Source organism: Pan paniscus, chromosome 1 (genome assembly GCF_029289425.2).
Source record: "Pan paniscus chromosome 1, NHGRI_mPanPan1-v2.0_pri, whole genome shotgun sequence".
NCBI lineage: Eukaryota > Metazoa > Chordata > Mammalia > Primates > Hominidae > Pan > Pan paniscus.
Window position 1 is genome coordinate 135,697,835 of NC_073249.2, and position 12,467 is coordinate 135,710,301.

The following is a 12,467-nucleotide window of genomic DNA, read 5'->3' on the forward strand; positions in this document are numbered from 1 at the left end:
GTAGTTTTATTATTCCCACATTACATTAAGAAACTGGTCACGTAACTTGTGCATGATCACTTGCCTACCCAATAAGAGGAGGAGCAGTGATTCTAATCAACTCAGTCTGATCAGGACTCATAATCACTGTCAAGCCATATGTTTTTCCAGCCATCATTACATTATTCTAAAGATAGTCTTTTTAACTTTACTCTTTGGATAAACAGGATTTTCCCCAACGTCATAATGGCATTATTTCCTCTCTACCAAAGCATATTAGTCACTTTAAAAACCCTTCTCAAGATCCATTATTTGTAGTAGGCCATTCTACACTGACCATTCCTCTTAGGTTTGATTTCCTCCATACTCAAGTTTGTATGTAAATACTAACATTAGCTGATTTTTTGTCGTCTAGGTACTTAGCATGTAGTTATCTTCCTAGCCAACCTATAAATTCTAGAGATTGTGTCTTCTACATTTTTTGGTATGTCTTTTGTGCCTGGTGGCATTACAGGCACAAAGTACATGTTAGGAAAATGTTTTAAATTATTTTTAAATTTTTGTCGGTAAATAGTAAGTATATATATTTATAGAGTTCATGAGATATTTTGGTGCAGGTATGCAATGTGTATAATCATATCATGGAAAATCCATCCCCTCAAGTATTTATCCTTTGTGTTACAGACAATCCAATTATACTGTTTAAGTTATTTTTAAAATGTACAGTCAAATTATTATTGACTATTGTCACCCTGTTATGCTATCAAATACTAGGTCTTATTCATTCTTTCTGTTTTTTTTTTATTTTTGTACCCATTAACCATCCCCACCAAACTCCCCTCCACCCTCCCACTACCCTTCCCAGCCTCTGGTAACCATCTTTCTACTCTCTATGTCCATGAGTTCAATTATTTTGATTTTCAGATTCCACAAATAAGTAAGAACATGCAATGTTGGTCTTTCTGTGCCTGTCTTATTTCACTCAGCATAATGACCTGGGGTTCCATCCATGTTGTTGCAAATGATAGGATCTCATTCTTTCTGTGGCTGATTAATACTCCGTTGTGCATATGTACCACATTTTCTTTATCCATTCATCTGTTGATGGACAGTAAGTTGCTTCCAAATCTTGGCTATTGTGAACACTGCTGCAATAAACACTGAGAGTGTAGATACCTCTTTGATATACTGATTTCCTTTCTTTTGGGCATATACCCAGCAGTGGGAATGCTGGATCATATAGTAGCTCTCTTTTTAGTTTTTTGAGGAACCTCCAAACTATTCTCCATAGTGGTTGTACTAATTTACATTCCCATCAACAGTGTACAGGGGTTCCCTTTTCTTCACATCTTCACCAGCATTTATTATTGCCTGTTATTTGGATAAAAGCCATTGTAACTGCGGTGAGATGATATCTCATTGTACTTTTGATTTGCATTTCTCTGATGATCAGTGATGTTGAGCACCTTTTCATATGCCTGTTTGCTGTTTGTATGTCTTCTTTTGAGAAATGTCAATCCAAATCTTTTGCCCATTTTTCAACTGGATTATTAGATTTTTTCCTGTAGAGTTGTTTGAGCTCCTTATATATTCTAATTATTAATCTTTTGTCAGATGGGTAGTTTGCAAATATTTTCTCCCATTCTGTGGGTTTTCTTTTCACTTTGTTGATTGTTTCCTTTGCTGTGTAGAAAGTTCTTAACTTGATATGTTCCCATTTGTCCATTTTTGGTTGCCTGTGCTTGTGGGGTATTACTCAAGAAATTTTTGCCCAGACCAATGACCTGGAGAGTTTCCCTAATATTTTCTTGTAGTAGTTTTGTAGTTTGAGTTGTTAGATTTAAGTCTTTAATCCATTTTGATTTGATTTTTATATATGTCAAGAGATAGGGGGTCTAGTTTCATTTTTCTGCATGTGGATATCCAGTTTTCTCAGCACCATTTATTGAAGAGACTGTCTTCCCTAATGTATGTTCTTGGCACCTTTGTCAAAAATGAGTTCACTGGATGTGTGTGGATTTCTTTCTGGGTTCCTTATTCTGTTCCATTGATCGATGTGTCTGTTTTTATGCCAGTATCATATTGTTTTGGTTACTATAGCTCTGTAGTATAGTTTGAAATCAGGTAATGTAATTCCTCCAGTTTTGTTCTTTTTGCTTAGACTAGCTTTGGCTATTCTGGATCTTTTGTAGTTCCATATAAATTTTAGGATTTTTTTTCCCTTTCTGTGAAGAATGTCATTGGTATTTTGATAGGGATTGCACTGAATCTCTAGATTACTTTGGGTAATATGGAAATTTTAACAATATTGATTTTTCCAATCCATGAACATGGAATATTTTTTCATTTTTTGGTGTCCTCTTCAATTTCTTTCATCAGTGTTTTATAGTTTTTGTGTTTCTTTGTTTGTTTGTTTTTGAGATGGAGTCTCCCTCTGTCGCCCAGGCTAGAGTGCAGTGGTGCGATCTTGGCTCACTGCAACCTCTGCCTCTCGGGTTCAAATGATTCTCCTGCCTCAGCCTCCTGAGTAGCTGGGATTACAGGCGCCTGCCATCACACCCAGCTAATTTTTGTATTTTTACTAGAGACAGGGTTTCGCCGTGTTGGCCAGGCTAGTCTCAAACTCCTGACCTGAAGTGATCTGCCCGCCTTTGCCTTCCAAAATGCTGGGATTACAGGCATGAGCCACTGCACCCAACCAGTGTTTTATAGTTTTAATTACAAAGATCTTTCACTTCTTTCATTAATTCCTAGATATTTAATTTTAATTGTGGCTATTATAAATGGGATTACTTTTCTATTTCTTTTTCAGGTTTTTCATGGAATATTTTTTCATTTTTTGGTGTCCTCTTCAATTTATTTCATCAGTGTTTTATAGTTTTAATTACAAAGATCTTTTACTTCTTTCATTACTTCCTAGATATTTAATTTTAGTTGTGGCTATTATAAATGGATTACTTTTTATTTCTTTTTCAGAGTTTTCACTGTTGGCATATAGGAATGCTACTGATTTTTGCATGTTGATGTTGTATCCTGCAACATTACTGAATTTATTATTTCTGACAGTTTTCTTGTGGATTCTTTATGTTTTTCCAAATATAAGATTATTTCATCTGCAAACAAGGATAATTTGACTTCTTCCTTTCCAAGCGAATGTCCTTTATTAATTTCTCCTATCTGATTGCTCTAGCTAGGACTTCCAATACTATGGTGAATAACAGTGGTGAAAGTGGGCATCCTTGTCATATTCCATATCTTAGAGGAAAGCTTTTCCGTTTGTCCCCATTCAGTATGATACTAGCTGTGGGTCATGATATATGGCTTTATTATTCCTTCTATACCCAGCTTTTTGAGGGTATTTATCATGAATGGATGTTGAATTTTATCGAATGCTTTTTAAGCATCAATTGTGATTTTTGTTCTTCATTGTCTTGATATGATGTATCACATTGGTTGATTTGTATACGTTGAACTATCCTTGCATCCCTGGGATAAACCCCACTTGGTCATGTTGAATAATCTTTTTAGTGTGTTGTTGAATTTGGTTTGCTAGTATTTTGTTGAGGGTTTTTGCATCAATATTCATCAAAGATATTGGCCTGTAGTTTCCCTTTTTTGATATGTCTTTGTCTGGTTGTGGTATCAGGGTAATAACATCCTAGTAGAGTAAGTTTGGAAGTATTCCCTCCTCCTCTATTTTTTGAAACAGTTTTTGAGCAGGATTTGTGGTAGTTCTTCTTTAAATGTTTGGTAGAATTCAGCAGTGAAGCCATTGGGTCCCAGGCTTCTCTTTACAGGGAGACTTTATTATGGTTTCAATCTCATTACTTATTATTTTTCTGTTCAGGTTTTGGGTTTCTTCATGGTTCAATCTTAGTAGGTTGTATGTGTCTAGGAATTTGTTCATTTCTTCTAGATTTTCCAATATATTGGCATGTAGTTGCTGCTAGTAGCCACTAATGATCCTTTGAATTTGTATGGTATCAGTTGTAATGCCTCCTTTTTCATCTCTGATTTTATTTATTTGGATATTTTCTTTTTCTTCTTCTTCTTTTTTTTTACTTTTATAATTTTATTGACTTTTTTCTTCATAACTTTAAAACAAAAACAGCACATGAAAACCTGTGTCTTATCCCAAAGTCTCAACTCAGCTGATTGCCAGATGAACATCACTGTCTTACTCCTCTGAATAACTAGACACAAATTACATAGCAAGTTCGAGTGTCTGCCCACCCAAGACACAGCCAGTAATCAGTCACAAATACAGACACAGTCAACTCCAGGGGCTCCAGCTCTCTGCCTATCTTCTCTCAGCAGTTCCTCCCATCTGCTAAGATGCGCCTTCCTGATGGCTGTCTCTCAAGGTGGGTCAAGGCTGAACAAGACAGAAAAGCAGTCTAGGTCCACCATCACCTCCCACTGGCCACCAGTTGGCCAGCCAGGAAATCATTTTTGTACATCTTTTGTCTCCCCCTTTTATCTCCCTCTCTCTTCTCCAAAACTTGTTGCTATCTATCACTTTCATGTAACAATGGACTTACTGTCCGTCCACTAAACTGCCTGAGAAGTGGTTTTAGCCTGACATATTTTCCTGAGCTAAAAAAGGAAAAGTACCTCTGTGGCCTTCTTGCCATTAAGATCAAGTAAAAAAGGGACTAGCACTACTGAAAAGGGTCACGCTAGAAAAACCTTAGAATGCTCTCTCCACCCCTGTGAAGGTTTCTCTAGCTGTAGCTCTTAAGGGTACAAGAGGGCAAATATTCTGGTGTCAAGGAGGTATAATGGGGAAACACATTTATTTTCCCCTTTTAAACTTCCTTGCTGCCCCAGTCTTTGCCTTCTTAGTGGATCCCTTTGGTTCTGGCTCCTTGCACTTAGCTGAAGAGAGTGAGCCAGTCACCTTGAAGAAATCATCCAGGCGGCCCTGGGTGCTGCCTTAATGACTCTTACTCAGCCTCTTGACCCCACTGTGGATTCGCTCCCCAGAGAACTGCTTTTCACCACACACGAACTTGACCAGCTCTTCTTCATTTGGCTCGCTCCACTTCAGCTCCACAGACTCTGGGCCCAGCACCTCAGGTTCCAAGAAGAGCTGGTAAGCCTCCTTGTGGAGCCGATTTTCTGGCAAAGGGTACTTGTTGGGGTCAAGTCGCCGCACGATCTCCTCGATGCTCTTGTGCTTCTGGATTAGGTCCACAGCCCGCTTGGGCCCAATACTCCAGATACTCTTACAGTAGTCACTGCCTAGCAGGATGCACAGATCCACAAACTGTTCCTGGTTCTAGCTCCTGCAGAATCCAGCTCAGGTGGAATTCCTGGATTGGCAGCTTTTTGGCTTCACTGGCAGTCAGGTGTTGCATTAGCACAGGGCTGCCGAAGGTGAAGCAGTCCATGTCCTCGGTAGCCACAGGATAGACTTTGCCAGCCTTCACCAGGGCAGCACAGCTGGCCTCTGCCTCGATGGGTGCATCAAGGTAAGGGATGCCCATGAGGCTCAGCAGATGTTTGCACTCATCGTTGTGCTGCTTAGTGACCTTCACCAGCCACTTAGTGAATTTTTCCACCACCTGCTCGGCCCCAGCAGCCTGAGCCTGCTGTAGCTGCTTCTCTGCCTCAGCCCCGCAGTTCACTGCATTTGGCCAGCTCGCCTGACTTGAGCTGTGGTGGCTTGCCCTCAAAGACATACATGGGCTTGATGCCATTCTCCATCACGCGAATAGTGTGGTAGAACATGCCTATCAGGTGGCTGGTGGTCTCACCCTCCTCGTTCTGCAGCACATCCCCACCCTGGCGAACAGCAATCAGGAACTGATAAATGCTCATAGAGGCATCAATGGCCACCTTACGGCCAAAGTAGCTCTTGATGTCATTCTCCCGGGTGGCACTGGGGGCCACATCAGCAATTAGTTTGGCCAGGCCTTGAATACCCATGGTAACACAGAGGAGGGATGACTGGCCTTTGGGACATGAGGCCTCGGCGGCTAAAGCTTGGTTCAGGGTTGCCCTGGGCAGGCGGTCCTAAGCCCACTTTCCCCCTCAGCTTAGCTGCGGGTCGCCTGACACTCAGCCCTTCTTTTTCTTCTTAGTCTGGCTAAAGGTTTGTCAATTTTGTTAACCTTTTCTAGAAACCAACATTTTTGTTTCATTGGTCTTTTGTATTGTTTTCTTCATTTCAATTTTATTTCTGCTCTGACATTTATTATTTCTTTTCTTCTACTAATTTTGTGTTTGGTTAGCACTTGCTTTTCTAGTTCTTTAAGATGCATCATTAGGTTTTTTATTTGACATTTTTCTTCTTTTTTGATGTAGGCACTTGTAGCTATAAACTTTCCTCTTCATACTACTTTTGCTGTATCCCATTGGTTTTGGTATATTGTGTTTCCATTATCATTTGTTTCAAAAAATTTTTCACTTTTCATCTGAATTTATTCATTGACGCACTGGTCATTTAGGAGCCTGTTGTTTAATTTCCATGTATTTGTATAGTTTCCAAAATTCCTTTTGCTATTTATTTCTAGTTTTATTCCAGAAGATGCTTAATATTATTTCAATTTTTAAAACTGTTTTAAGACCTGTTTTGTGACCTAACATATGGTCTCTCCTTGAATGATCCATGTGCTGATGAGAAAGATGTGTATTCTGCAGCTGTTGGATGAAATGTTTTGTAAATATCTATCAGGTCCATTTGGTCTATAGTGCAGATTAAGTTTGATGTTTCTTTGTCGATTTTCTGTCTGGATGATCTGTTCAGTGCTGAAAGTGGGGTGAAGTCTCCAGCTATCATCATATTGGGGCCTATCTCTCTCTTTATCTCTAATAATATTTGCTTTATATATCTGGGTGCTCCTCACTATAACCTCCACGTCCCAGGCTCAAGTGACCCTCCTACCTCAGCCCCCCAAGTAGCTGGGATCACAGGCACATGCCACCATTCCTGGCTAACTTTTTTGTATTTTTGATAGAGATGGGGTTTTGCTGTGTTGCTCACGCTTGTCTCAAAGTGCTGAGCTCAGGCAATCCTCCTGCCTTGGCCTTGCAAATTGCTGGGATTATAGGCATGACCCATTGTGCCCAGCCTCAGTCTATGTATTTTTATTGGAGACTTTAGCCCATTTACATTCAATGTTATTATTGATAAGTAGGAACTTACTCCTGCCATTTTGTTATTTGTTTTCTGGTTGTTTTACAGTCTTCTCTTCCTTCTTTCTGTCTTTCCTGTCTTCTGTTCAGTGAAGGTGATTTTCTCTGGTGGCATGCTTTAATTTCTTGCTTTTTATTTTTTGTGTATCTGTTGTATGTCTTTCAATTTGAGGTTACCATGGGGTTTGCAAATACTGTCTTGTAACCCATTATTTCACACTGATGATAACCTAACACTGATTGCCTAAACAAGCAAACAAAAATGTAAAAAGAAAACTAATAAACACTCTACACTTTAACTTCATCCCCATGCTTTTTACCTTTTTCTTGTTTCCCTTTACATCTTATTATTCTGTGTCTTGAAAAGCTGTTGTAGCTATTATTTTTGATTGCTTCATCATTTAGTCTATTTAAGTCAAGAGAAGTTTACACACCACAATTACAGTGTTATAATATTCTGTGTTTTTCTGTGTGCTTACTATAACCAGTGAGTTTTGTACTTTCAAATGATTTTCTTCTTGCTTATTAACATCCTTTTCTTTCAGATTGAAGAGCTTCCTTGAACATTTCTTAGAGGACAGGTCTGGTGTTGATGAGATCCCTCAGCTTTTGTTTGTCTAGGAAGCTCTTTATTTCTCCTTCATTGTTAAAGGATATTTTCAGCAGATACACTATTCTAGAGTAAAAGGGTTTTTTTTTTCTTTAGCACTTTAAATATGTCCTGCCACTCTCTCATGGCCTGTAAGGTTTCCACTGAAAAGTCTGCTGCCAGACACATTGGAGCTCCATTCTATGCTGTTTGTTTTTTGCTGCTCTTAGGATCCTTTCTTTATCCTTGACCTTTGGGAGTTTGATTATTAAATACCGTGAGGTAGCCTTCTTTGGGTTAAATCTGCTTGGTATTCTATAACCTTCTTTTACTTGAATGTTGATATCTTTCTCTATGTTTGGGATGTTCTGTGATACTATGCTTTTGAATAAACTTTACTGCCATCTCTTTTTGTACTGCTTCTTTAAGGTCAATAACTCTTAGATTTGCCCTTTTGAGGCTATTTTCCAGATCTTATAGGTGTACTTCATTTTTTTAAAATTATTTTTTCTTTTGTCTCCTCTGACTATGTATTTTCAAATACCCTGTCTTCAAGCTCACTTACTGTTTCTTCTGCTTGATCAGTGTTGCTGTTAAGATACTCTGATGCATTGTTCGGCATGTCATTGCATTTTTCCAACTCTAGGATTTCTGCTTTATTCTTTTTAATTATTTCAATCTCTTTGTTAAATTTATCTGATAGAATTCTGAATCCTTTCTCTGTGTTATCTTGAATTTCTTTGAGTTTCTTCAAAACAGCTATTTTGAATTCTCTGTCTGAAAGGTCACATATCTCTCTTTTTCTAGGATTCATTCCTGCTGCCTTGTTTAGTTCACTTGGTGAGGTCATGTTTTCCTGGAGGTGTTCTTTGGTGTCTGAGCATTCAGCAGCTAGGTATTTATTCTAGTCTTCACAGTCTGGGCTTGTTTTTGCCTGTCCTTCTTGAGAAGGCTTTCTAGGTATTCAAAGGGACTTTGGCCATAAGCCCGATTATGCTGTGGTTTTTGCAGATTCGTAGACCTACCACCTTGGTGTTCATGGATAAGATGGAGAAGAATTCTCTGGACTATCAGGCAAAGACTCTTGTTCTTTTCCCTTACTTTCTCTCAAAAATACAGATTCTCTCTCTCTGTGCTGAGCCACTTGGAATTGGGGCTATGCTGATGTAAGCACTCCTGTGGGCTGGGACTGTGCTGGGTCAGACCTGAAGCCAGCACAGCACTGGGCCTTCCCAAGGCCTTTCACTTCGGGATGGTGAGTTCCCCCAGGTCCTGGGTGTGTCCAGAGATACTGTCTGAGAGACTGTCTGAGAGCCAGGGATTGGAAGAGTCTCTGCCTGTGGCCACGACCTTCACTGGTCCTCAGGGGGTTGTGCCAAGTCATCACTGATGTTCACTTAAAGCCCAAGGGCTCTTCTGTCAGCTTATAGTGAATGCTGCCAGGCCTGGGACTATGCATCCTTCAGGGCAGTAGGCTCCCCCTCTGGCCCAGGGCAGGTCCAGAAATGCTGTCTAAGAGCCTAGGCCTGGACTCGGAGACCCCAAGAGCCTCCTTGATGCTCTACCCAGCCATGGCCAAGCTGGTACCTGATTTTTGATTCTTGTGACAGTGCTTTTCTGTGTGCAGAAAAGCAATTAGAGTGCTTTTGTGTGTGCAGATTGTTGTTAAAATTTGGTGTTCCTGCAGTGAGGACCAATGGTCTAGGCTTCTGTTCTACCATCTTGCTTCTCCTCCCCTCAGGAAATGTTTGTTAAACATAAAAAAACAGTTGTTTCAGCTGATGAGGGGACCGTTCATTTTTCTGTCTTTTCTTACAGAAGCAGGAAGATTGATGGCTTGGTATTATATTACATTTGAGACAGTGAAGAAATTTTATACAATCAGTGGAAAAGAAACCTTATCAGATCTGGTAAATTAATTTTCACTAGAAAATAAATACATAGTGGTATAGTATAAAATAATATTTGAGAAACAACTAATTTGTGTATCTCATATAATTTAAGAATGAATGAGCAGAAAAGAAAGCATTTCTAAGATATATCCTCTGGTATAATTCTGATCATGAGATATGGAATAGTCTTTCTTAGAATATATTATATTTTCTGTTTTAACTCTTATCAGAGCTAAGAAAACTTATATACAAAACTAAAATAGATATGGCAACTACTTTACAACTTAGGTGATAATGCTAATTACCTTGGTAGTGGCTACACAATGTAATAATATGTAAGAAAGATTCCAAGATGATGTGGTGTGATATATTAGGAAAGTCTGCCATGAGTGAAGGACAGTGAGTTGCATGCAGCATGTGTGCCACGTACTTGCAACCCTTCCCTAAATATTTTGGGTCAGAACAGTGAGAACAATGGAAATAGAATAGTATTGGTGATGACCTAGATAAAAGAACTGATTGTAGAAAAAATGGGAATAATAACAGGTTATGCTAAAATATCAACAATGGGGCAACTTTGCAGCTGCAGCAGTGAATAGAACCATAGGCATGTCATTGGTATATGGCGACTGCATTGGTCCTTTCTCCCTTTACTCAGGACATGAATATGAAACAATATTCATAAAAGAAAATATTTACTCTCAAATTTAAGCCATTCATTTTTATTTAAAATATCTAATTTGATTACTGTGGTAAGATTATTGTAGTAAAAGTTGCACAGTAGAATTCTAGTTATGATTGAGGAGTCACATAAACAACAATTGATGAAAAATAGGTTTGTATTTTTGTGTAAACATTATTCTTAACTAAGGAGAAATCAAGAGTCGAAAACACCCACTATTAACATTAACTCATCTGATCTTGAGTTTAGCAAGTGTGTAAGAAAATTAAAACAAGTGTTAGTTCCATTTTAGATATGTGGGAAACCAAAGCACAGAGACTGCTTTGTTTGTCATCTGGCGGAAGTAGGCTCTAGAATCCAAATTTCCTAATACCTAAAACATTCTTTCTATGACTAAATTATCCTCAATTGAGATAATGATTTGCAAACTATAGAACAGTAGAATAGCAGTAGTAGTAGTAGTAGGAGTAGGAGTAACAAAAACAGTGTTTATTGAGGACTTATTAATTACTATGTGATAGGCACTGGGCTAGATATTTTAAATTCTATCTTGTTAATCTTTAAAGTTTTATTGGTATAGTCCTGGTGTCTAATGCAGTGTCTGGTATATAATAGGAGTTTGTAAGCATTTGTTAGTGAATGAATGAATCCTTAAAGAAGCAAAATGTATAAAGCAGGTTTTTAACTCTGTTATGTTCATTGATAAAACTGTGATGGTTTAAGGCAGTATGAAAAATAAATAAATTTGGAGAAAGGATGAGAGGAAATAAAAAATAGACTTCATTAAATGGACAACTACTGAAATGTTATAGGTTACATTGATAGCTGGCTGCAAGGAATTTCTAGATATACAGTTAAGGATAAATGAAAAGAAAACACTGAATACTTTGAACAAAGATCCAAATCGGATAACTATCAGGTACAGAAATTACATATGTTTTAAATAATTTTAAGAGGTTTTATTTAATTAAAATAAATAATAATAAATGTTTTGCCATGTGGTTTTATTTACAGATTTCCAATGGAAGGAAGAATTAAAACAAGAGAAATGAAAGTAAATTGGTAAAGATGATTCATACTTATGAAAGTTTTCTTTTTTTGGTTTTAAAACATTTTAAATTTGTTTTTCTTAATACAGAAAAGATTACATAAAAATGAATCAGAATGTGGATGTGAAATTAATTTCTTACAACTCTCAGACTTTAAAATTGATGATTTGTGAATGCTTTTTCTTAGCAAACATTTGTTCAGAGTGTATTCTGTTGAGGCAAGGTGGACGGTTGAATGAAGACATGCTTCTTATGCTTCTCATTGTCAGGAGCTTTCAAGTTAGCTTGAGTGAGAGTAGTACATTTAAAAATAATGGACAGTATGAAAACCTGTGTAATAAATGTCTACTGAATGGTAGTGGCATTCTGGGAGAGACAAAGAGTAAAAGCAAAATCATGAGTAAAGGCGTGTATATGTGACAGTGGATGACTGTTCTGCCAAAAATGGGGAGTTTGTACAGAGACTAGTAATTGAAAGAGTAAATTAAGGTTACACTGTAACTTGTGACTTTTAGCAGTTTGCAGTCACAAATGCAATGATACTGTTTTCTGCTATACTGAGTGCTTGGCTTTCTGAGTATGTGGGTCTTAGTGTTATGTAATTTAAGGTGAAATGATCTTTTTCAATGTGGCTCAATAAAACCAATTAGCCAAAGAATTTCTTTTTCCTCCATAGCTAGAGGAGGCCATTCTTTCTTTGGGATTCTTCCTGACATCTCATTAAATTTTATCTTCCAAATACCTTTAAGTCTATAAGACAGTCTTCTCATTGTTGTTTACAACTCATCAGGCAGATTTGTAGCTTGTACCACAGAAGTTAATGTTTATTTTCTTAGCTGTACTTCTATATTCAAATATTTATTTCTATAAATTCATATATCCTTAGAGATCATAGTAAACTTAAGAGATCATATAGCCCAATCCTCTCATTTTACAAACGACGTAAGTGATGCCCAGATAAGTTATGACTTCGCCAAGGTTATGTTGCTATCTAGAACTCTTGATTTTCTCATTTTTTCCCCCAGTATACTGTGTTGCATAAATTATTGAGTCAAATTAAATCAAGTATTTTTCCACATTCATTTTCTTGGAAACACTTTATTTGCACTTTCAGTGCTTCCATTAACTTTGCCTTA

General features: G+C 37.7%; 1 protein-coding gene and 1 pseudogene across 5 annotated transcripts in view; one reads left to right on the forward strand and one right to left on the reverse strand.

The window, feature by feature from the left end:
* The window catches only part of HFM1 (helicase for meiosis 1), a 137,329-nt gene that overhangs the window by 72,417 nt on the left and 52,445 nt on the right, over positions 1-12,467 (forward strand). For all 5 annotated transcript variants that reach the window (XM_034930949.3, XM_055116219.2, XM_003808406.5 and 2 more), the window contains 3 exons: positions 9,527-9,618; positions 11,095-11,201; positions 11,297-11,344. In XM_034930949.3, the coding sequence (XP_034786840.1) occupies positions 9,527-9,618; positions 11,095-11,201; positions 11,297-11,344 (247 nt within the window). The remainder of the gene's footprint in view (positions 1-9,526; positions 9,619-11,094; positions 11,202-11,296; positions 11,345-12,467) is intronic.
* On the reverse strand, positions 1,493-7,386 carry LOC100974600 (flap endonuclease 1-like; annotated as a pseudogene).